This window comes from Ophidiomyces ophidiicola, assembly GCF_022830035.1.
Source record: "Ophidiomyces ophidiicola strain CBS 122913 chromosome Unknown scaffold_11, whole genome shotgun sequence".
In the NCBI taxonomy this organism is placed as follows: domain Eukaryota; kingdom Fungi; phylum Ascomycota; class Eurotiomycetes; order Onygenales; family Onygenaceae; genus Ophidiomyces; species Ophidiomyces ophidiicola.
The window spans coordinates 65,653-88,395 of record NW_026054651.1 but is presented as its reverse complement, the minus strand read 5'-3'; the positions used below and the strand labels follow the sequence as shown (position 1 = coordinate 88,395).

Sequence of the window (22,743 nt, the reverse complement as noted above, 5' to 3'; positions counted from 1 at the left end):
TTTCTAGTTTCTAACTTCCAAAGTCTTAGTCTTTGCAAACGCCTGTGCACCATCGACAAGTCTACGCTCAGTATTGGCCCTGCCATTAACAAAATCAGGATAATTCAAGGTCAGCTCCGTGGCACCATTGACAATATTGTCCACAGCTTCGACACCCAACATAAACGAGTGATCTTGGTTGCCAACTTCATAACGCCAGCTACCAAAACGGCCTCGCGAGTGGATACCCATTTCTTGGAGGCGAGGGAGAAGTTTTGTGAGAACACCTTCACGCTCAAGCGTGGGAGTGGGATAACCATGATCAAAGCGGCGATGATATGTGGAGACGATCTCGTCCGTGGGCTTGAGCATCGAGGTGTTGACTAAGCCTTGAATACATTCGGCTAACAAGGCATCATGGTTAACTGGTTTTAGGGACGATTCAGACACTTCAAGCATGATCGACCAGTAAGGCCCCATCTGAGGGTTGGTGTTACCAGGTTTCCTGCCGTCGGCAAGTTGTTGGGTTGGTAGTGTGACAGAGGCGTCAGGCTGATTGTAAGGGGAGTAGTTGGAGAAAATGGTAGCACGGTAGAAGGGGCAGTTGTCTTCAGGAAAATAAAGCTGGAGATGCTGGTTAGTCTGGAGAGTTACGCGACCTATTAGCAGAGCGCAGATCATACCCAACATTTATCTCCAATTCTCTCAGGACGCTGGCCACGGATGCCAACGCCGATAACATGGGTAGACGAGTAGAAGAGACCTTTGCTTAGAGTGATCAATTCGTTATCACCAATTGTTTCAGCCAATGCGTCCACGGCCATGGTAGAGACAAGTCGCTGGTACTTCACGCGAGTTCCATCGCCCAACGTGACAACCTTGCTCTGGGCATCAACTTTTGTCACGGCGCCGTGTTTACCAAAACGTGTTTTCTCCTTTGGCAAGGTCTTTGCAACGGCAATCCAAATGCCACCAGTCCCATCACGTGCAGGGAAGCGAAATGTGGCATTTGGGCCCCAATTGCCAGCTGTTTTTTGCAGAATGACATTTGTAGTGACGGCCTTGAGATTTGGCGCAGCCACACGTTCACCCAGCCAGGCGCATTGCATCTACACAGTGAGTAAGTTCTCTGTGTATCTAATAAACACACTATCCAGGGGAGCCTACCTTGGTGGTTGGCACGGCCCAAACCTTGAAATTATAAGGACGCATGAATAGATCCGCGATACCGGTTCCCATCATGCGAACAATCCAATCGTCGAAGTCTTTTGGTTTCGTATTTGCCACTCTAGCTTCTAAGGCGGCGTCGATCATTCCATCAATACAACTAACCTGATCCTCCTTGGGAAGCATGGAAATATTGTTTTGGAACGGGTAGGGAACCCATTGCTCCTTGCAACGGACATATGAAATGCGCTGGTGAGTGTACCAATCGCTGTCGTTTGGAAGGGCCTCATCAATGCAGTCATCGAAATATTTATAGTGAGAAAAGATAACGTGACCGCCAACATCGTATAGCTAGGAGAGTATGCAGTCAGTCGGCGCACCGCGAACGTCGAAGGGTAGCGAGGGAAACGTACAAATCCTTCTGGGGTCACGTCAGTGGATGCCAAACCGCCAGGTGTCTCGTTGCAGTCCACAATCATCCAAGAAGGTCCATTCTAATTGGTAGCATTTTTCAGTTCGCATCCCAACCGAAGCGTAGGTGTTGCAACACCGCAGGTAACACGCACGAGTTGATTTAATCGCTTTGCCGCTCCCAAGCCAGTGGGACCAGCGCCAATTACCAGAACATCGACATTGCTGCAGGCGTCGCAAATCAGCTTGACGGACAATTAGATTTGGGAAGCTGGGGTTGGGGCAACATACAGATCTTGAGCAGCCATTCCAACGACTCTGGTGAGCAACAGGCACAAACAAGGAGCGAGAACAATAGATTTAGCGCAGGCAGGTGAAGAACAAAGAGACAATGCGATTTCAAAAGCGTGAGCAGGACCAGCAGCCAAAAAGGGGCGGTTGTCGTGAGATCGCGAGTTGTGGTGGGCGCCCGATCAAGCCATGGCGGGGTGCAGCCAGAGCAAACACGCCCAGACCAGGACTCGTAACAGTACTGTCAGGCCAAGCCCCCTATTGCTCCCCGGCCAGTCAGCACCTCGAAATCGCCAACCAGCCCTCGAGCCTCAGGTTTGCGTATTTTACAGTACAAGGCGCTCCTGCGGCTGCGAGTCTGTGGGGGCGGTCAGCGCCAACCATGGGCCCACGTTGGGGAAGCTTCGTATCGTCATTATTACGCACTGTACAGAGTACTCCGTACTCCGTACGGCGCAACATAGTTACAGTACCCAGCCTGTGACGTCTGATACACGACGACACGCAGCACGCTCTCAGACCAGCAGCCATCAGGATCACGCCCGATATCGATCCCTCGCGGGCCTCTGCGACCAGGTTGCGTCAGCGCCACAGGCTCTCCCGGCCGCCTTGGAGCAAGATTCAAGGATTGCGGCTGCTTCCGCCCGCGGTTTGCATACAGTCGATCCCACCAATGAAACACACGCCTTCGCTACGCTGTCAGGCCAGGCCCTCCCCATCGTTCCCAGCAACACATTATTTCGCCCTCGCCAGCCATCGTCCGCCCGACTCGCCCGTGTCTAGCTTTCTCTACTCCGTACTTCGTTTCTCGACCCTCGCTTCTTTCCCTCTGTTGTTCTTTGGTTTTTACTTTTTATTTTTTAATTTTTTTTCGTTCTGACACCCGTGTCATTTCCCACCCCCCTGGCTTCCCGCGCTTTTGGACGGAGCAACTTGCTTCGATCTCAGCCGTTCGACTTTCAGCGGTTTCTTTCTGATCAAGCCCAAGCCTTCTCAACCACCATCGCCATGACCGCTGAGCAGGAGAAATCTAGAAAGTCCGGAGAGGGCAGATCGTCGTCCCCTGCTGTTGTGGACGATGCTCCTGTACTCCCAACCGTCAATCCAGCCGCCCCCAAGACCGAACCGCCGAAATCTTCGCTCCATCCGGCCTTCTATGTCGTGTATGGGGTCTCCCCGCCCTTCCCATACCAATTGGCATGCCTGCTAATATGTTCATTCGCCCTCTAGAGCATGGATTTTCTTTAGTTCCAGCGTGATTCTCTTCAACAAAGACCTCCTGGACCAGAAACAGAACAAATTCCGTAAGTCATCGTCCGTCCGCTCTCGAAGCTACCGCTCACAACAAATATACTAACCGGTGGCTCAATTGCCTAGCATTCCGTATGTCAGCTCTTTTTGCTTTAATCCCACCCCTCGCCTACTCATTGTTCTTCACTCTGACTCGTCCGTTAAAGCAATCACCCTTACAACATGGCATCTGGGGTTTGCGGCTTTTATGACCCAAGTTCTGGCCCGTACAACTACCTTACTAGATGGCCGGAAGAAAGTGAAGATGACGGGCCGCGTCTATCTACGTGCTATTGTGCCCATTGGCTTTTTCTTCAGTTTGAGCTTGATTGGCGGAAATAAGGCATATCTCTACTTAAGCGTAGCCTTTATCCAGATGCTCAAGGTGCGCTTCTCCCAGGAACTATTTATTTGTCTCCGCTGACCGCCCACCAGGCCACTACCCCTGTCGCCGTGCTTCTCTGCACCTGGTCTCTTGGAATGGCCCCGCCGAATCTGAAAGTTCTTTTCAATGTTTCGTTCATTGTCATCGGCGTTATCATCGCATCTTTCGGCGAAATTCACTTTGTTCTCATCGGATTCTTATTCCAAATCGCCGGTATCGTGTTCGAAGCCACCCGACTTGTCATGGTGCAGCGACTATTGAGCTCTGCCGAATTCAAGATGGACCCATTGGTCTCGCTGTACTACTTTGCTCCAGTCTGCGCTGTGATGAACTTCATCGTTGCGATCTTTGTGGAATTCCCAGACTTGACTCTTGCACATTTCCAAAAAGCCGGCTACATTACCCTTCTTGCCAATGCCATTGTGGCTTTCCTCTTGAATGTTTCGGTTGTATTTTTGGTATGCCATCTTACTCTGCATTTTGTCTACCCCAGGATACTAACTTCCATCGCTCGTAGATCGGAAAAACGTCTTCCCTCGTCCTTACTCTTTGTGGTGTTCTTAAAGACATTCTCCTGGTTACCATTTCTGCCTTCTGGTGGAATACTCCAGTAACGCCGTTACAGCTCTTCGGATACACTATTGCGATTGGCGGTCTCCTCTACTATAAACTGGGCACAGATAAGTTGAAGGAGTATGCCGACCAGGCCAACAGATCGTGGGCCGAGTACGGTGCTACTAACCCGATCAAACGCCGGGTTATTGTTTTTGGAGCTGCTACGGTTCTCATTCTTTTCTTTTTGGTCCAAGTTGGAGGACCTTATACGCCAAGCAACCTCAAAGGGGTTGTTGGCGGCACCGCCTAAGTCCTATGTCAGGACATTTTCTTTCTAGCCTCCTATCTTTCTCAATGCTTCGACCGAAGGGCCTAAGATTAAGATATATTCTAGTTTCTACCGCTGTATGGATCGTTCCGGCTTCGCACAATAATCGCCTTGTCCGATCGATCAAGTGGCGCCATTTGATCCGGCTGTGACTACCTGAGAAGGTTGACGTCCGCTTTATGTTTTAATAATGCTATGAGCTATAGAAGTGTTTTTTTTTCTTCAAAATAGCGTCTCGCCATCGGGGCCTCGGGTTTTGGTTTTTTTTCCTTCTTCTTTCTTTGATGATGTACGCCTAATAATACTGTTGGTGCTGTTTACCCTTCGCAATGCCATAGACTAGGTCCGACTCGTCCTATTCTCTCGCCGCAGGCGCGGCCTGCTCCTTCAGGAATCACCGCATCATTGGATCCCGTGCCCAGCCTTCTACCCGCCGCAACGGGCCTAGCGCCGTTTTGGGCTACTTGGCGCTTAGCTCAGCCGGCACCAGTTCGGCCGAGCCGGCACTGCACGCTGATTGGCCACTGGCAAAGTTCGCCGAGCCCCACTCGCAGATGGCTGGACAGGGCTGTTGCGGTACCTGAAGGTACTCTCTTTTGCCGGATGATGTTGCGGCCGATCAGGTACTCGGCGGTACCCCAGTCTGCAGATCAAGTTCCGCATACGGCCTAGCTCCGGCCTTCCCCATCGTCTCCTCTTCTTTCTCGCTCTTCTTCCTCTCTTCCTCCTCTTCCTTTCTTCTTCTCTCTCCCTGCCAGCCTCACTTCACCTCATTTTATCCTCCCTCTAGCGTCTCTTCTCTCCACTGACGCCGTCGACAGCCTTATAAAAGCATATATCTTCTTCAATCGGCGTCTATTCCGGGTTCTTCTCCATCTACCGGCACTTTTCAGCCGCGAGACCTCACCGTCGGCACCCAATTCTACTGCTGTCGCCTGCCTGTCCATCAAGGCCACACCTTGTCGCCTCTATTATATATATTTGCTTGTTCTACTTAGGTTGTTTTCTTCTTCTCTTCTAACTGATACTCAAAAAAGCTTTTGACCTTCCAGATACCGCTTCGTACTATAGCTCAGCATGTGCCGATTGCTCTTCAGCAACTACTCCGACGGCCCCACGATGGTACTATCTCCTCCATATATCCATAACCGCGACTCGATCTTAAATGGCAACTGCATCGATTTCCCCTCCCGCCATCCTGCATTTCCTAACCCGGATCCCGTTCCCGCTCCTGTCAATGGTTTCGCCCCGGGACCGCCCAAGCCTTCAATCACCCGCTACGGCCCTTCATTGTCGAGCTCATCATCAACGCCCCTGATCGCGAATCCATCTCGAAAGCGATCTCGTGCTGAGTTCCACGCATCCGAGGATGAAGACTCTTCAAAAACCACCGTACAACAACCATCACCGGCAAATGCTCCGATCCTTGAAGCGCCTATATATGGCGAAGGCATGACGCTCTTGAACCCGCGGACTGGCTTAGCTATTTCTGCTGAAAGCCAAACTGGAACCTGGCTTGAAGAGAAGGCCGGCTCCCAAGCTTCTCTCCCTGCTATAGCCTCAGGCTCGGCGCAGCCGGATCTTCCCAGTCGCAAGTCTCAGCGCCTCGACGCCTCTGCGTCCAGATGGGACGATGTTACTACTGCCGCTATTCAGCACAAGCTCCAAAATTCGACACATGACGACACCTTCCGTGGTATTAACGGCCTCACGTCTACTTCGACTTCTTCCTCCTTCAACCCACAGAACCCATTGATCGACGACGCAACTCATCTTCTAGGTATTAGCTGGCAGAGAGTCAACTCTGAGGATCAGGACATTGCAGCTGCTGTCCGTGGCTGGGAAAAGTTCATCAACAATCATTTTTCATGCTTCCTTGAAAATGCCCATATTCTGCTTAAGCACCGCGGATTTAATGCGTACCTCGTTACTGCCGATCCTATTGGAAATGATCAGACCACAGTCTTTAATTCCCCTATGAATGGTTTCACTAGTCACCTTCGTCAACCTTACTTCTACCTTTTCAATGAAGATCTTATGGAAGGCCAGCTTGTCGGTAAGGGCTGGGATGCCTGCCTCAATAATTTGAGATCTTCTCCAATCATCTTCGAAGCGGGCTCCGAAGTTATGAAAGCTGTGCAACGCACTCCAGAACGGTTGTTTGAAGACAAAGGAATACCGAACGGAATCATCGCCATGAACGGAAACGGAATCCACGCGGGAAATGCAGGAATGGATATGGGAATGGACATCGATGTCTAAACTTCAGATCTCAAAACGACGAATCTAGCGCATACGCCGAAAGGCCCGAAACTCACCATTAAAAAACGCTTCTGGTTCTATCTGCGCCGCTATCTACAGTCAGTTAGACATATATATTTAGGTTTGCGTTTTTCTATTTTTCAAATCATCTTATACTTAGTCATCTATCTACAGAGTAACAAATGCCATTTGATTAGGATTTTAACACTTCTCTCAATGTATTGGTGAAGCTTTTTTTTGTAGGTCCGGTTCAGCTCTATTTCATAGGGCAGAGGACTCAAGCTTCTGATTTACACTTATCATTTGTTGCCGGTACAACGTATGGTCTCAACAATTCCTCACTCTGATCAAGGGGAAGCTGTGAATAAGCTCCGGAGAAGGATGGCGAGGAAAGATAGTTATCTAAACCGGCACCACAAAATGGCGTTGTCAAATCTCGAGAAAACTGATGGTAATAGTGAATTTGATTAGATTTATGTACATACTATACGTGGCGAAATTTTCATTGTCAGATCTTCTCTATGTTTGTCTAAAATATGTAAGTTCCACCTCCAGGTCCACCGATGATAACATCAAAACAACCGCTCACATCCCACTGCAATGCAACCGACCGGGTCTAGCTAAAAGAACGCCGTAAAGCAAATAAGTGTTCTGTCACGCTATTGAAAAACAGAATATATAAAAAAGGAACGGAGAGAGACATGGAGATAGTTAGTAATCATCGCCATAGCCACCATCACTCCCCTCGTCATAATAATTCCCTGCAAACGCATCATCAACACGATCATCCTCCTCCTCCTCATCGTCATCTTCCTCTTCATCATAGTCTTCTTCATCACCCAGTTTATGCTGGGTGGGGGGCGCTGTCTCGGGTAGGTATCCCAGAATCTCCTCGTTAGGGTTTGTCGGTTGCTCCGGTTCTGGCTCGGGTGCGGCTGGTACAATCTTTGTTGAGGGCGGTGTGGGCAGTGGAGCTCTGCCCGGCTCGGGAGTAGCGCTCATCCTGGGCGGTACAGCAACAGCTGGCGAGGATGTTTGCCTGGCTTTAACCGCTCTGGAGCGTGTCGTCGATGGCCTGAAGCCACCCAGGAAAGCCGAACCGCGTTCCGATATAACGCTCGAGCTTCGAATACTCCGGGAAATACTCACGCTGCGGCTGCGGGTGCGACTGCGGCTTCGAGCACTTTCGCTCTCGCTTTCCTTCCGCTTGATCTCGGTATCGTCTTCGTATAGTTTTTCAAGAAGTGAGTAGTTGATCTTTTTGCTGAAGCCACGACGCTCAAGCATAAGCCGGGTGGCTTCTGCAGGTGTAGAAGCACGCGAGGACGTTCGTTCACCATCAGGCCCTTCGCCGGACAAATATGTGACGTCTCCCATCCGGCCCTTTCGCCGTTTTCTCGGTTTATGACTTGAGCCCGCCGCAGATGGATCTGCTTCTGCGAGTGCGCGTTTAAGAGCTTTGGTTTGTTGATCACGAAGGTAATCTTTATTTTCGTGGACCCAAATACGTTCCTTGATTTCTACTTCCTCAGGAGAAAGGAGACAGTATCGCACTTCGGGGTCAGAGTCAAACTCCATGGGATCAATTTCTTCGGTGTCTGGAACAGGTTTGGTTGGGGAGTTGGCCGGGGAATTTTCTGGGACTCGTCCATTTGTCTTTGGCACTTCTGCACTAGCAACTAAAGAAGAACCGGAAGAGAGAAGTTCAGTCATTTCACTTTCTAGAGCAGACTCGGATGCTAGTTCAGCAGCTGTGGGTTCAGGAAGTAGAGGTGCATTGCTAGTTTTACGTCGTCCAGCCTTGGCCGTATCACTAGAAACGGTATTGGGATCCGATGATAGCTCGCTACCCTCAGTTTCAGGGCTGAGAATCGTAGGATCGACAGGAATATCGGGTATGGCAAATCCATCGGCGTCAACGCGACGAGGTCGTTCAGGGGGTGGTGTCTGGCTAGGCTCGTCATCATCCTCAATCTCAGCCGCAGTCTCCGGGGCCTTGCGCTTTTTCCCGGTGCGAGCCCTTTTTGGGTCTTTCGAATGAGAGAACGAAGGGGGATCGTGGGAGGTCTCGAGATCAACGGAACGGAACTGATCAACAGTTAAGTCTCCGCTGTCGGTCGCTTTAAATTCGTTCAATCGTTGATTAATCGTCAGCTCTGTGACTTTGACGACATAAACCACTTCTCGAACGGTACGGCGGAAATTATTCATGCGAGCAGCTAGAATTAGAGCGGCGCCACAAATCCCAGCTGGGCGTCGTCCAGTAATCATCCAATCACGGCTCATTCTTTGCACGATGCGAACAGCTTCACTTGCCACCTGCATCATTGACGGGCCAAATTCGAGCTGCTTTGCAAATCGGTAAATTAAGCTTTCCGGGTCTATTGGGTTCATGATAAAGATATTCCCCCCAATGCGGAGTTCGTCCAGGAGAGCTTTGTAAGTACGGCCAAGCTTGAAGACGTTGATCTGTATACTAGTCAGGTCTGAATCCAGTTGTGTAGTAAAAATGAGCCATACCATAAGAACATCAGCAAAGTCTATCAGCATGACTGTATTTCCATCTTGTCTTCTGCATGCAACGTATAAGCAAATAGCTGCGACGGTTTTGGTCCGTCGTCCCTGGATGAAATTCAACCCTACAGCTAACTTGAATATTTGCCCTGCGGCTTTGGACGCACTTTCGGGAATATGGAGGGCTCGGGATAGTTGCGCGATATATCGGTTTCCTGAGGTTCAGGTCAGTCAATCCTTCAAAAAGAGATCCGGAACGGGTCGGAATACCATTTTGTTCTGTGATTTCTCTACTTTCTATACCTCCTCCTCTTTGAAAACCAGGTCCTGTGCTCCGAACGTGGCTTTGGTCTGCTGCAATATAGGTACCTTGAACGATTGCAGCGCCCGAGGAAGACTCTCCGAAAGTGATCTCGGAAACGATATTTGCCTCGCTGATGACAGTACCACAGCCAGAGCATACCCTTTGTCCATCATCTTCGACAATATTGGGCGCCGGGCACCCGGGGTTCGGACAAGTCTTGGTCTTCGGGTGTGTGGTTGGTTTAGCCTGCGGGCGACGCAAAGGGGATGGATTCTTCAGGCTAGCAAGGCGTTCGACGGGGCGGGCCGCCCTAGACGGGGGCGGAAGACGAGTAGGTCGTATACTCGACATGAAGAGTGGCTATCTGAATACCCTGTGCACAACCATCGGGAGATGCATTAGCCTACGTACGGAGTCGCGAGAGGGGACTGTTACACAGGGATCAATGACGGCGCCATGCGTCACAGAGGGAGGACGGACAATATTTTTTCAAGGGACCAGTATCATCGCTCTACCGGGTTCGGTATCGATATAGACAGCATATGCATACAGCAAGTAAATGACGACGAGGTGATCGAAAAAAGCGAAGCGGGATCGATTGAAAAGCGAGAATGCGCGAGGATGGCGGCGGGGCTGCAGCGATGGCGGCGGCGGCTCGACGGTCGGATGGCGCAGCGGTTTGCAGTGTGCGGTCACGTGCATGCCCGGAAAGATGCTGGCGCTAGTCCTGTCTGGGCAGCGCGGTGGCAAGGCGCGCGAGAGTTCGAATCGCGCGCGAACCCGGATTTGCACAAATCCAGCGCCCGCGACATCCAGGATATCGACGAACGCGACGCAGCATTGATAGCAAAAACAGCACTTCGGTAGCAGTTGGTCCCCGCCATGTTCTGTGCCATTATCACGCACGAGCAGTATGCTGGCTAGTTAGGTGGGCGAGCATGGCTCACTTGCAATGTCTTCGATTTCTCCTCTCGCATCCAGCTGGCCAGACATGGCTCTAGACGCGATGCTTGATGCACCCTAGCTCTTCCGGCGGCTAGAAGCGACAGCCTTTCAGGCGGCCTATCGGCAGCTGCCGTGATTCATAGTAGCCGCCGGATGGTCGTGTGTGGCTTCGAAATGGCGACTCTCGCCTCCCCGCTTGGCTATTTGCAGCAAAGCGGAGCATAAGAGCGAGGCGACGAGGCCAATCGACCCTCTCTTCTCTTTGCCGTTCTGTCTTTCGCGAAGTTTCTTGAGCGTTCGTTTGCTGTGGTGGTTTCCACCAGAGAGCCCTGCGGCTTTTGTGCGTGCTTCGTCAGTTAACTACACACCAATCGGATGCTAAGCAGCGGCAGCACAAGTCGCGCAAATCGCCACCTGTGTCCTGCGGGATAGACTGCTATGGATGTTGGTTTATATATCTCGTCGTGTTCTGCAATCATTCTGTATTTCGAGAACTGAGTCCCCGCTGTTTCGGTGTGGTTGTACGAGAGTCAGGCTTGCATCCTACAACTAGCCATACTGCCCTTGTACCCCCTGGACGCCCTGAGATCTTTTTTGATATTAGCACCCCCCCTTTATATTTGACGTCAGTTCAGCATTCTTGTGGCCCTGTATCCAACTATTGAGTCTTCGGAGCGTGCCACAGCATACTTCACCTGCCGACCTGGCCCGCGGCTCGCTGAAAAACAAGCAGCTGCTTCCATTCTAACTGCCATCATGTCGGAAAAAGCGACAGCGACTTCCCGGCCATGCTCTTCTGGGCGTACAGCGCCTCCTTCTGGGACCAATGGTAAGGCCAAATTACAGACGACTATCCTGCTTGTGAACAATATTCACTGCGCATCCTGTGTGGCATATGCCAAAGAAGTGATATATCACTTGCCCCATATCATATGTATTGATATTTCGATTCTCAAACACGAGGTTCATGTCTCACACACGCCTGAGCTGCCAGTATCGGATCTGGTGAGCGCCTTAACAGACGCCGCTTTCGAAGTATTTCATGCCTCTACTCAGGATGCGTCTGGTATCAGGACTGGTGATATGGCGCTCGACATTTCGCCCTGGAATACAGGCTCCTGGTTGCGTCCATCTTCCAGGGCTTCAGTCAGCACGATGGAAACGCGCGCCCGAGATAGAAAAAGGCGGCATATAGCAAACTGTGAGGCTTGCAGGCTAGAGGTTGAGAAGCCCAGCTCGTCGACCGAAAAGCCATTGTTGCTCGGATTAGAACAGCAAAAACAGGAGGTAAATATTTTGATAAACCCTCTCACTTTCAACAAGCCGCTAACTCACTGGATTCCCCCAGACTTTCGAACCTTCTGTAGAGTCTCTTTCGGCTACCACCAAAGAGATTCTGCCCTGGCCCGCTGCAGACCCTCGGCGCGATTGCCCAGAGTTTGCTGCCCAAATTAGCATTAACGGGATGAGCTGCGCATCTTGTGTTAACACAGTAACGGAACAGCTGAAAGAGTTGGATTTCGTCAAATCTGTTACCGTCAACCTCCTCACCCATAGTGCCACTGTGACTTTCTACGGGTCACAGAGCAACGCCGACAAGCTCGCAGAGCGGATAGAAGAAATTGGGTACGGAGCCAGCGTTGAAGAAGTGATCCTTAACCCACAACAACAAGACCGCTATGTGGCACGTTTGAGCATCTCTGGAATGACTTGTGGCTCCTGCGTGGGAACGATCACAAGTGGTCTTAAAGCCCTACCCTTTGTAAGTGACGCAACAGTTGACCTACTGGGTCATGCTGGGAGGATTGAATTCAATGGGAAATTGAATATTCAGCAAATTGTCGACCACATCAAAGACCTTGGATATACTACCACCATCATTGACTGCCAGCCGCTAACTATCGCCAACAATGAAGAAAGTGGCCCGGCTACGCGAACTCTAGGCGTTAGGGTAGATGGGATGTTTTGTCATCACTGTCCGCAAACTGTTTTGGATGCTCTAGAAGGAATGGTAGAGGGAAATATTCAGATCAAGGATAAGATTACGATTCAACGACCTATTGTCACAATTCAGTACACTCCGGATTCGCCGAGAATGACCATTCGCAACGTCATAGCCGCCATTGAAGCCTCCAATAACACTTTTAAAGCCACAATCTATCATCCACCCTCTATCGAAGACCGGTCTCGTGCAATGCAAAGAAAGGAGCAGTACCGCCTATTGCTGCGGCTTTTGTTCACCTTTTTTGTTGCAATACCAACCTTTTTAATCGGAGTTGTTTGGATGGCTATTGTTCCAAAATCGAACCCAATTCGAAGGTATCTGGAGGAGCCGACATGGTCTGGCTCTGCATCACGTTTAGAGTGGGCTTTGCTCATCATAACTACCCCTGTGATGTTTTTCGGCACAGATGTTTTCCATATTCGTGCTTTCAAGGAGATACGGGCCCTATGGAGAAGGAACAGCCGGGTTCCTATCCTTCGGCGCTTCTACCGGTTTGGAAGCATGAACATGCTGATCTCTGCGGGAACGTCTGTGGCGTACATGGCTTCTCTAGCAGTCTTGATTATGAACGCGAAAAATAAGAAGCACGAGGCTGGCCATACATCTACCTACTTTGACACAGTAGTCTTCTTAACTTTGTTCATCTTGGCGGGTAGAGTTCTGGAGGGGTATAGCAAAGCTAAGACTGGAGATGCTGTTGCTATGCTAGGCAATTTGCGGCCTTCCGAGGCACTTCTCGTGGTGGAATCGCCTTCTGTTGGTGAGGACCATGATGCTACATTAACTGTACAGCGTGTATCTGTTGACCTCCTTGAGCTCAATGATACAGTTAATGTTCCACATGGTGCCTCTCCGCCTGCTGATGGCATAGTTATTGGTACAGAGACATACAAATTTGACGAGAGCTCCTTGACAGGAGAGTCCATGCCTGTGCAGAAAGTCAAGGGTGATAAAGTCTACTCTGGCTCTGTGAACGTCGGGCAGCCTGTGTCAATTCGAATAACAGATCTCGGCAGCACATCTATGCTAGATCAAATCGTGGCAGTCGTTCGGGAAGGTCAAGCTAAAAGAGCACCTGTTGAGAGGGTGGCCGATGTGATGACTGGCTATTTCGTTCCTCTCATTACTCTTATCGCCATTCTTACTTTTGTCACCTGGGTTGGTCTAGGTGTGTCTGGCAGACTCCCTCCAAGTTACCTCGACACCAACCAAGGAGGATGGGCCTTTTGGGCCTTGCAGTTTGCTATCGCCGTCTTTGTTGTTGCTTGTCCGTGTGGCCTCGCACTGGCCGCTCCAACTGCTTTGTTTGTCGGCGGTGGCCTTGCTGCGAAGCGTGGCATTTTGGTGCGAGGTGGCGGGGAGGCCTTTCAAGAGGCAAGTCGGTTGAATGCGATTGTATTTGACAAAACTGGCACTTTGACAGAAGGTGGCACTCTGAAGGTGGCCGAACATGAAGTTCTCGTTAAGAGCCAAAAGTTGGAAGAGGTGGCCTGGGCGGTTGCCAAATCCTTGGAGGAGAGCAGTACTCACCCTATTGCTCGGGCTATAGCTGATTTTTGCAATGACCGTTCTTCAGCTTCTATTCTGTCATCTTCTATCACTGAAATTGGTGGCCAAGGCATGAAGGGAATTTTCAGCGTCTCTACAAAGGACTGCCAGGGTGTCTTTACGGAATATGAAGCTGCAATTGGCAATCAACGGCTTCTGGACTCACTCGATATGACGGATGACGATCCGTACTACTTGAATAATATTCTCTCCAAATACCAATCCGCTGGACGCTCTACGGCAATCCTTTCTATCCGAAGAGTCTCAGACATGGAAAAATTTGTTCCTCTTATAATATTCGCCACTGCTGATCCTATTCGTGCGGAAGCTATTGACGTTATCTCCCAGCTTAGGGCCAATAACATAGATGTGTACATGTGCACTGGCGACAACACTGTCACAGCCCGCGCTGTAGCATCCTCTCTTGGCATCCCCATCACTCACGTCGTGTCCAATGTCCTACCTACTCAAAAGGCAGAATATATCAGCAGAATCAAACAAAATACCCTTCTGAACCAGCCAAATACTGTTCCCAAGGGCCAAAAGAGCATCGTGGGCTTTGTTGGTGATGGCACAAACGACTCTCCTGCTCTCGCCGCCGCAGATGTCAGCATCGCTATGGCATCTGGTTCAGATGTCGCCGTCAATTCTGCGGGGTTCATCTTGCTGAACTCTGACTTGAGAACTATTCTCGAACTTTGTACCCTCAGTCGACGAGTCTTCAGGCGTGTAAAATGGAACTTTATGTGGGCTGCTGTGTATAACGTTTGCCTTATCCCTGTTGCTGCAGGCGTATTTTATCCCATTGTTACTGGCAAGACGACTGGCCCGCATGGAATGATTATGGATACCCATTGGCGCCTAGACCCCGTGTGGGCGGCGCTAGCAATGGCTCTCAGCAGCTTGTCCGTTGTGATGAGCAGTCTGGCACTGAAATTGGAGTGGAAGGTATTTAGGCAGTGGGCTGTCAAGACGATGGGATTGAAACGTTAAATGGACTGTGGCATCTTTAATTTTTTAGGGCTCTTGATTTTTATTTATATTGAAATGTTTCCATTTCAGGCTATGACATAAAGTGGACGTATTAATAAATGACAAGTACTACATGAGTGATTTGAAACACGATATTAAGTCGCTGATATTCAGATAAGCAAAATACTTCTATTCTATGATATCAGTGTGTATAGATTGGCAACATAAACGCTCTGATAGTTTTCTGCCCATGTAATATCGTAGTCACGCATGTGTCATTCATTATCGGAAAATTGAGGAGAGTCAAGAGAGCTATATCCTCCCCAAACCTCCGCAATCTTTTTACTTAATGCCTTCCCAACCTTCTTGTTCCCCACCAAATGCCCCATCTTTGAAAATACTAGGTCATCCATCAATCGTTTTCCATGCTCATCTCTAGAATCTACTGCCTCAAAGGCTTGAACGAATTCCTTAGGGGTGGGCCACAGGCGTTGAATCTCCAGGGCTTTCTCGGCACTTACGCCACGTACGCACATGAGCATTTTAAGAAAGATATCGCGGAGAGTTAGCATGTCTGATTTTGAGGAGAAGGCGGAGAACGTAGGGAATGAGATTGCAAAAGTTGTCGAGGCATGTGAGGGGTGACAGATCTTGTCGTCAGCACGAAGTTTGCCCAGAAGATCAAGGTACGATGTGAGAGAGGTCAAGGATTGGGTGGGGATGAGAGAAAGTGACATGTGTTTGATGTTTGGGGGTACATCGGTTGTTCCCGGATCAGCAAACATGTTTCTTAGCAATGAGGTCATTCGAGCAAGATATCGAATGGTGTCGTCTAAATTGCGAGTCTTTTTGACAAAGTGTCCGTTGACAACCTGGGTTGACGTTATTGCCGATGCTACGGCTTCTTGGCTGCGTGCTGCATTTGCATTTGATAGATCAGCGCATCCAAATTCTTCAACTAGATATATGACATTTTTAACCCCTGATCGGCGAAGGCGGTATTTCTGTTCATGAAACCGACTATCCTTGATACTTCCAATAAGATCGTCGAGCCGTTTGCGCTCCAATATCCAATCCAACATTAGCTCGTCTCCCTCTTCACCATGTCTAGCTAGAAGATTTGGATCTTTGCATTTCGCTACCCATAATGCGTCCCCTACCTCAAGGGAGCGGACAATGGGCGACACTCCCCTTCGAATAAGCTCATTGGAGATATAATCTCTATCTGTTTTTGTGCGGACTTCTCGAACATCTAGAACAAGTTCAATAGTGAAGTCACTTGGTGAAAGTGAAATTGGAGTAGCAGGCGTAGATGGTTGTATCGTTCTACCAAAATCTCGAGAAACAGTAGGTGTAGTTGAGCTTCGCTGCATACCAACAGACTCATACAAAGTATCATTATCATCATCCAAACTCAAAAGAGTATTAGCAGTTTGTGTCGGGATTCCAGATTGAGATCCCCGAATTGAATTCTGTGAGGCACTTGGGGCCTCACTATCAAATCTGTGACCACCATCGCCAGCTGACGACAATCCGGCAGTATTCTTAATACTCGTTGCAGTTTCCCAACCCTGTTCTGTAAGAAGATATCTCTTTGGGCGTCCACGCTCATAAACAAGATCCTTCTGCACGAGAGTCTTCATGGAATTCCAGGCAGTATAATATTTAGATGGGTCAGGCGGAGCTGTAAACGACGCATCGCAGTGGGGTTGTGCAGCTTCAATTAGCATAGCCTTCGATGCTCCATTAGGCGAATGCTCCTCAATTGACGCAAGGCCAAGCAGCAATGCGTAAGGGCCAGAGCGAAGAGCTGGTATATAAGTCTTTGGCTTTCGCGCTCGTTTTGCTGGTGCTGGCACCGTTTCCATTTCTGTCTGGGTCATCGCTTTTTCTAATTCTTTTCTCTTCTTTGATCTGAGTGCTAGCTCATATCTCGAGTAAGAAAAAGCGCAAAGCACATTACTGGGATACCCTGTACATACCTGCATGTGGGAGTCGAGGCATAGGGAGGCCATGCTCTTCACAATAGTCTCGCATATTCTCTGTTAGCCGTTCACATAACTTAGGGCCAAGGCCATTCAATTGTTGAGCCTCCGAGGGGTGTTGGAAGGGCAGGGGGCACGCTTTCATGGAGTCGTATGCCCTTTTGTAGCTACCAAAGACGTCAGCCCTAATGTATAGACCGTTACGTAGCACTTACACAGAAACCCCTTTTGAATTGCGCTCTCGAGCTTCATCCAACCATTCCTTGATCCATTGAAGTAGGAGGGGATTGGCGCAGGTGCTGTCCTCCATTTTCTAGGTAGGATGTCCAGGTAGCCAAGCCATCCAACAATAAATCGTCAGGCCTGTATTCCAAAGTAGCGAGTAGGTATCCAAAAGGCAGGTTTCTTTCGTGGACCTGTCTGTCGCGTTAGAGTAGTCTAGTTATTTGTTTGAGGGATGTTCAACACAAAACAAACCAGGCAAACACGAGGCAATACGTCTCGGCAGGTCGCGCATTCACGTGAACTTAATGGATGTTCCAACTACGGAGTACAGAGTAGCTGGTATCAGATTTACGTACGGCGCGGCTTGGAGAACGAGGAGAAAAGCCCGGGGCTTCAGGAATCAAGCTTATCCGGGGAGAAGCGAAGGCCGGCAGCAGCAGCCCGTCTCAAGTGCCTAGCTGCCCGCCCTGTCCCCCCGGCAGCTCTTGGGCCTGTTCGCACGGCTGTTCCCCTGCAGCATCGCGCCGTCTAGTCGAAGTTACGGTCCTGCGCACAGCCATACAGTACAATACCGGTCCTCCGCTTTGTGCGGTATGCGTATTACGGTTTTACATGGCGATCACTCAAAACAAAAAACAACAAAGGCGTCATATGAGCTGGCAATTCCCGCACGAAACGCTCAACCTTGATTTTCTTTAGGAGGCAGGATTGTTTTGCCTCTGGGTATTGGCACAATGCTGCACACTGCTCCGTCGCCAGTGGCGGCGCGGCAGGATCATACCTCCGGCCAAGCAGGCCGTATCGTACAGACCACAACGCAAAATTGCTGACCAGCCCGTACGGCCATACGCACGGTGACCGAACAGCCTTGTCTGGAACCCCTGACGTACCCCCGTGAGTTTATTGCTATCAAGCTGGCCCGGCCTCCTCCCCTCGCCTCCAACCTCACGACTTCCAGGCCTCCCTTCTCCCGCCGCTTTTTGCTGAGCTCCCACTATTTCTCCCATCCCCCCATCCATTGATCCTCGCTTTCCTTTGCGACAAGTTCAATTTCGCTTCCTGGCAAACCTCGTCTCTTTTTTGTCGCATTATTCAGCTCACACTTCTCACCACACTCATTTTCGAATACCTCTCTGCTAGTCATGTCGACCCGAAAACGGAGACAAGATGATGTAGAAGAAGAGGAGCTTCAAGCCTTGCCAAGTGACCAGAGTGAGGAGGAAGAAGAGTGAGTAGATATATCTTCATTCTGTTGCCTCTGGTCCCCCATTTCATTACATCTGTATCACAACGACAGGCGCCTCGTGAGGTGTTGCTCTGTATTTTAATTCGCAATCTCTCGAGCTCAATGTATCTCTAAGCCCATCATCGGCGCATTTCTGGGTCTGCATCTGGCTCGATCGCATCACCTTTTATACGCTCTCCTGTGTCGCATTGAACCAAAGGAGGCATTTTCAGACCACAACTAACCCAGACTATTCACAGATACGAAGAGTCGGAATTCGACGAAGGTGGATCTGAGGAAGAGGAAGAAGATGAGGGGGCCGAAGAAGGTGAACCTGAGGAGCAGCTAGAGCGTATGTTTATCTGTCCGGTTGACCATCGCAGCATGCGGGTCATTACTTGTTGCCTGCCACATTGCGTCAACTTGAAATTGCGGCGCTGATGCTTCGGCTTTTGAATTCCCTCTGTGCTGCGGATTTGTTGTTCTGTTTTTAACGGATTTTTTTTCGATAGCCCGTCCTAAACGGCGCAGGACTGAGCCTGCCCCTCGCGGACAGGATGAGGGAGAGGAAGAGGAGGAGGAGGAGGAGGAGGAAGAAGAAGACGAAGGACAGCCCGACCTGGAAGAGGAAGAGGAAGAAGTGGCGATTCACAAAGAAGCAAATGGAGAGGGCGAAGAAGACGGCGAAGGTGAAGAGGATGGAGAAGGCGAGGAAGAAGAACCAGAGGAGCTCGAGGCTACTAAAGGTGGCACCCCTCTTGCGGCCGGAAAGGGTATCACTGCTGTCCACGCAACCGCCCAAGTTGAGGTCGAGAGTGAGGAGGAAGATTAATTTTTTCGTCGTATTATTATGCGTTGTGATATGTTCATCTGTATAATTGATTAGCACAGTTTCGAACTTGATAAATATTATATGTATTACAATTACCCATCATTTTCCCAGTCCCTTGTGAGAAAACGAACAAGGCCCGAGAAAACAGCCAATTGTGTGGGGCCTATAGGTGGCAGGCACCATGCTCCTTAGCCCCTTACCATACCTGTATGTAGGACTGTTCCCTAAGCATCGTACGCGGGCATCGCCATTTCTGATCTCCTGGCATTTGTATCTGGAGGAAGCCAAAGCAAATTACGAACTTTGCCTTCGTACGGAGTACTCTTCCAATCTTCATTTTTCTGTCTACACCCTCGATGAATGCGACAATCAGAGAATTCAAGTTTAAGTCTTGGAACAGATACCTCAAACCAACCACTGGGGCTAAGTACTTTGACAAAGCATCACTTAGAGGCCTTGAGTTTGGAGAATCCTAAAAGGGGCCTTACTTACACGCTCATTGGGCAAGCTGTGGCATATCTGACAGCTTTAACTCGCACTGTGGTTCGATAAATGTTAGAAATGTCTCGAATACTCGCATGTACCGCACTATCGTTCGAGGCCGTCTCGTGGTAGCTAAGGGCATGTCTTTAATCTGTGGGCGAACAGAACGAACGGCGTTGTTTTTCGGAAGTTTGAGGCTAGTTAGTTTAATTGCTAGCTAGGGTGTGGAGCGCGTCGTCACACGTTTTAAGGAGCTTTGAGCTAATGTCCACTCATCATTGCATATCTGGCACTGATAGTGGCAGATCCACGAGTAATGAGCGCGTAAAGTTAATGCTGGATGTAATCATATTTATTGGTCTTGATATACGGGGCACAGATAGGATTTTATGGAAATTCGTGTACGTTTGTTTTACGCAAGCTATATAATTTGCGTTGATACATAGGGCTTCTCACGAAGTCGAAGAGATATTGCTAATATCTAAAGTCTTATGGTTTTTTAATGTTATTTCAGCCATCACTTCCCGTACTCCTAAACATAGCACAGAGTTGGCAGTAGTGGTGGGTTAGATCCAACACAGGCTGTGGTAGATTTGTAGCTTGCACAATGCTGCGAACTTTAACAGCGCCCTCCTCCTCAATCAACTTGCGGATCATAAATAAAAGATCAGGGGAAAACTGAATCAAGAAACTTTGTAAGCAACTGCACTAGAAAAGGCCTTTCCAAGGGTCATATCGAACATACCTCTGAATACCAACGGTATTGCCATGCTATCAGTCTAATCAACGCATTAAGCATACCCCTTGTATCGTTCTGCCGCTCATACATCTTAAGAATGCCTTTCATCGCTTTGGCAGAAAATCGAACCTGCAAACAATGTTGAAACGCCTCGATGGCTTCATTAGTGTGGTGTAAGCGCTCGGCGAGCTCGCCCAGAATTTCCCATTCAGTGGCAGATTTTTTATATTCTATTGACTGTGCCCGCGATTGGGCAAGTTCACTGCGCCAGATAGTATAAACGCGTAAATCTTCATAGAGAACCATGAACAGGTTATCAAGCCAGCGTTCGCATAGACGTTTATTATGAAACTGTGTATAAGTATTAGAAACCTCAGGCTGCGAAATTGATTAGCTGAAGGGCCTCAAAATATGTTGAAAGTGAAAGAACTGGGCTGAACATACATCCTCGCCCCCTGATTTTACGACTTCAGATGCCATACTCTGTTCAGGTTTTTCAATTTCCGATCCAACCTCCTGATAGTTAGGCTCTTCTGTATTACCATTTGTCTCAAGTGCTTCATCCTTAGTCTTGAAATTAGGGTTCTCCTCAGAAAGACCAGGGTCGTTTTTCTCATTCCCATTCACATCTGAGCCTGCAGTAGATGCCTCGTGCAGTGCTACTGTGCTAGCATTGTTATTATTTGGCGTGGTTCGTGATGCTCCAGCATGCCGCTCCACTCTATATTCTTCCTCCATGACAAATACCTCGCTCCGAACTTTCAACAGTTGATCCCAGCCAATAGCCGCAGCAATTTTGGTCAAAAGACTATATGCTTTTAAGAACGTTCCCTGGTAGCTTGAGGCATGAAGTTTTCTTAAAATAGGATTCACAATATCATGCGGATCTCCCGCTTTTGGCTGTCCCTCATCTATCTCGTCCAGTACAGATTCAGGAAGGACAGGCAGAAGAATCCGAGATGGCTGAGGCATTCTCGGCGAATCTTTATCCTGGTAAGTAAACATGGGGCAAGAGTTGAGCGTTAACAGAGCAAGGTTCCACTGCTCCAAATCCACATATACTTCAGCCAGTCGTATCCAGGAACTGAATTCACTAGGAGCAGCCGTAACGCTACGTTTGGCACACTCCAGAGCCATTTCGTATTCCTCCTTACTTTGGCAAAATGCCGCTTGACAGTCCAATAGCGCGTAATCCATTGGGACATCTTGTAGAGCATCGTGTAATAGCCGCACAGCCTGAACCTCTTCGTTTGCAGATATCAGAACCCGAGCAAGCAAAGATGACACTTCAACATCCTTGGTTCGCAGTTTCTCAAATAGATTGATGCCTGACGCATATCGACCCGTTGTATGAACGTATTTTAAGATGCCGGAGGCCAAATGGTTGCTCACGGTATTGGGGACCTGCGTCTCCGGATCTGAACTGAGTTGTCTCCCTGAGGCTTTTTATTAGTCGCCAGCAGTCTATCTCAATAGGATCTCTAGGAGTGACTAAACCATTAAAAAATAACTTTTCTGCAGCGTCAAGAAATTTGTGCTCCATCTCCGTATTTGTTATAGGATTGAATCTCCGAACTGCGACAATCTTCTTAAGAGCATCTCCGTTACCGTCGTCCGCATAGGAGTAGGCTCTTAAAACCGCACAAACGAAAGTCTCCAGCCATAATTGCTCTGTCGCCACACGCTTATCTCCGCGTTCGTCGATGCAGTAACTTTCAAGAGTGCCAGGAATCTTAACTTCGACTCGCATGTCTAAATGGGAGAAGGCATTGTAACAGCTGTAGGCTGTTAATGACGGCTCTTCGCGAAAGTGGCTCGATCGCCTCACCAGTAAATTCCAGAGATTACTTTATTGCTTTTGTCAAGAGGAGAGTAGGTAAGCGTATTTACATAGGCAGCGAGACTGGCAGAAGATGATGCATCGATCCCCGTAACATGATGATATACCCCTGTCTGGGTTCCAAAGAGTAGTCAGCATACGTAACAGTCAATTCGTAGCAATGGCAAAGGGTAGGAAGGTCGTTTCCCCAAATAAACAGATATACTGACTTGATGAGCCGCATTGGCCTTGGATTGCTTGACAACATGAACTAAGTCTGGTGGTCCAAGTTCACGTAAGCCCTGTAAGGAGTCTGTACGGGCGTCAATTGAGGCATATATTTGATCATCTTCAATAAGCCTAAGGCAATGAGTATTTTTAGTATGTGAACAGTTTTGAGCTTCTGCAATTAATGTCGCGTTACAAGGGCTACTTACTCCGGAACAGCTGGTGTGATCATGGTGGGTCAAGTGCCAGGA

The 22,743-nt window shown here is 49.1% G+C and overlaps 8 protein-coding genes across 8 annotated transcripts; 4 read left to right on the top strand and 4 right to left on the bottom strand.

Annotated features, from left to right (window-relative positions):
* Positions 1-3: 3 nt before the first annotated feature.
* LOZ57_003320 (uncharacterized protein) lies at positions 4-1,625 on the bottom strand (the record flags this gene model as incomplete). Its single annotated transcript, XM_049252369.1, has 4 exons — positions 4-603; positions 663-1,088; positions 1,147-1,497; positions 1,560-1,625. 4 exons carry the CDS (start codon positions 1,623-1,625, stop codon positions 4-6), a joined length of 1,443 nt encoding a protein of 480 aa, XP_049108543.1.
* A 1,231-nt stretch (positions 1,626-2,856) lies between these two features.
* On the top strand, positions 2,857-4,388 carry LOZ57_003319 (uncharacterized protein; the record flags this gene model as incomplete). The annotated part of the gene is made up of 5 exons (XM_049252368.1): positions 2,857-3,011; positions 3,079-3,162; positions 3,226-3,523; positions 3,574-3,981; positions 4,041-4,388. The coding sequence occupies 5 exons, from the start codon at positions 2,857-2,859 to the stop codon at positions 4,386-4,388; spliced, it is 1,293 nt and encodes a 430-aa protein (XP_049108542.1).
* A 1,137-nt stretch (positions 4,389-5,525) lies between these two features.
* Positions 5,526-6,668, top strand: LOZ57_003318 (uncharacterized protein; the record flags this gene model as incomplete). The annotated part of the gene is made up of 1 exon (XM_049252367.1): positions 5,526-6,668. One exon carries the CDS (start codon positions 5,526-5,528, stop codon positions 6,666-6,668), a length of 1,143 nt encoding a protein of 380 aa, XP_049108541.1.
* Positions 6,669-7,379: 711 nt separating this feature from the next.
* On the bottom strand, positions 7,380-9,837 carry BRF1 (transcription factor TFIIIB subunit brf1; the record flags this gene model as incomplete). Its single annotated transcript, XM_049252366.1, has 2 exons — positions 7,380-9,397; positions 9,453-9,837. 2 exons carry the CDS (start codon positions 9,835-9,837, stop codon positions 7,380-7,382), a joined length of 2,403 nt encoding a protein of 800 aa, XP_049108540.1.
* Positions 9,838-11,187: 1,350 nt separating this feature from the next.
* LOZ57_003316 (uncharacterized protein) lies at positions 11,188-14,977 on the top strand (the record flags this gene model as incomplete). The annotated part of the gene is made up of 2 exons (XM_049252365.1): positions 11,188-11,718; positions 11,780-14,977. 2 exons carry the CDS (start codon positions 11,188-11,190, stop codon positions 14,975-14,977), a joined length of 3,729 nt encoding a protein of 1,242 aa, XP_049108539.1.
* A 254-nt stretch (positions 14,978-15,231) lies between these two features.
* Positions 15,232-17,251, bottom strand: MUS81 (Crossover junction endonuclease mus81; the record flags this gene model as incomplete). The annotated part of the gene is made up of 3 exons (XM_049252364.1): positions 15,232-16,877; positions 16,939-17,108; positions 17,157-17,251. 3 exons carry the CDS (start codon positions 17,249-17,251, stop codon positions 15,232-15,234), a joined length of 1,911 nt encoding a protein of 636 aa, XP_049108538.1.
* Positions 17,252-18,308: 1,057 nt separating this feature from the next.
* Positions 18,309-19,223, top strand: LOZ57_003314 (uncharacterized protein; the record flags this gene model as incomplete). Its single annotated transcript, XM_049252363.1, has 3 exons — positions 18,309-18,394; positions 18,652-18,743; positions 18,904-19,223. The coding sequence occupies 3 exons, from the start codon at positions 18,309-18,311 to the stop codon at positions 19,221-19,223; spliced, it is 498 nt and encodes a 165-aa protein (XP_049108537.1).
* A 993-nt stretch (positions 19,224-20,216) lies between these two features.
* BUD7 (bud site selection protein) lies at positions 20,217-22,724 on the bottom strand (the record flags this gene model as incomplete). The annotated part of the gene is made up of 7 exons (XM_049252362.1): positions 20,217-20,384; positions 20,452-20,823; positions 20,890-21,887; positions 21,943-22,223; positions 22,274-22,398; positions 22,495-22,624; positions 22,702-22,724. The coding sequence occupies 7 exons, from the start codon at positions 22,722-22,724 to the stop codon at positions 20,217-20,219; spliced, it is 2,097 nt and encodes a 698-aa protein (XP_049108536.1).
* Between the last annotated feature and the right edge of the window lie 19 nt (positions 22,725-22,743).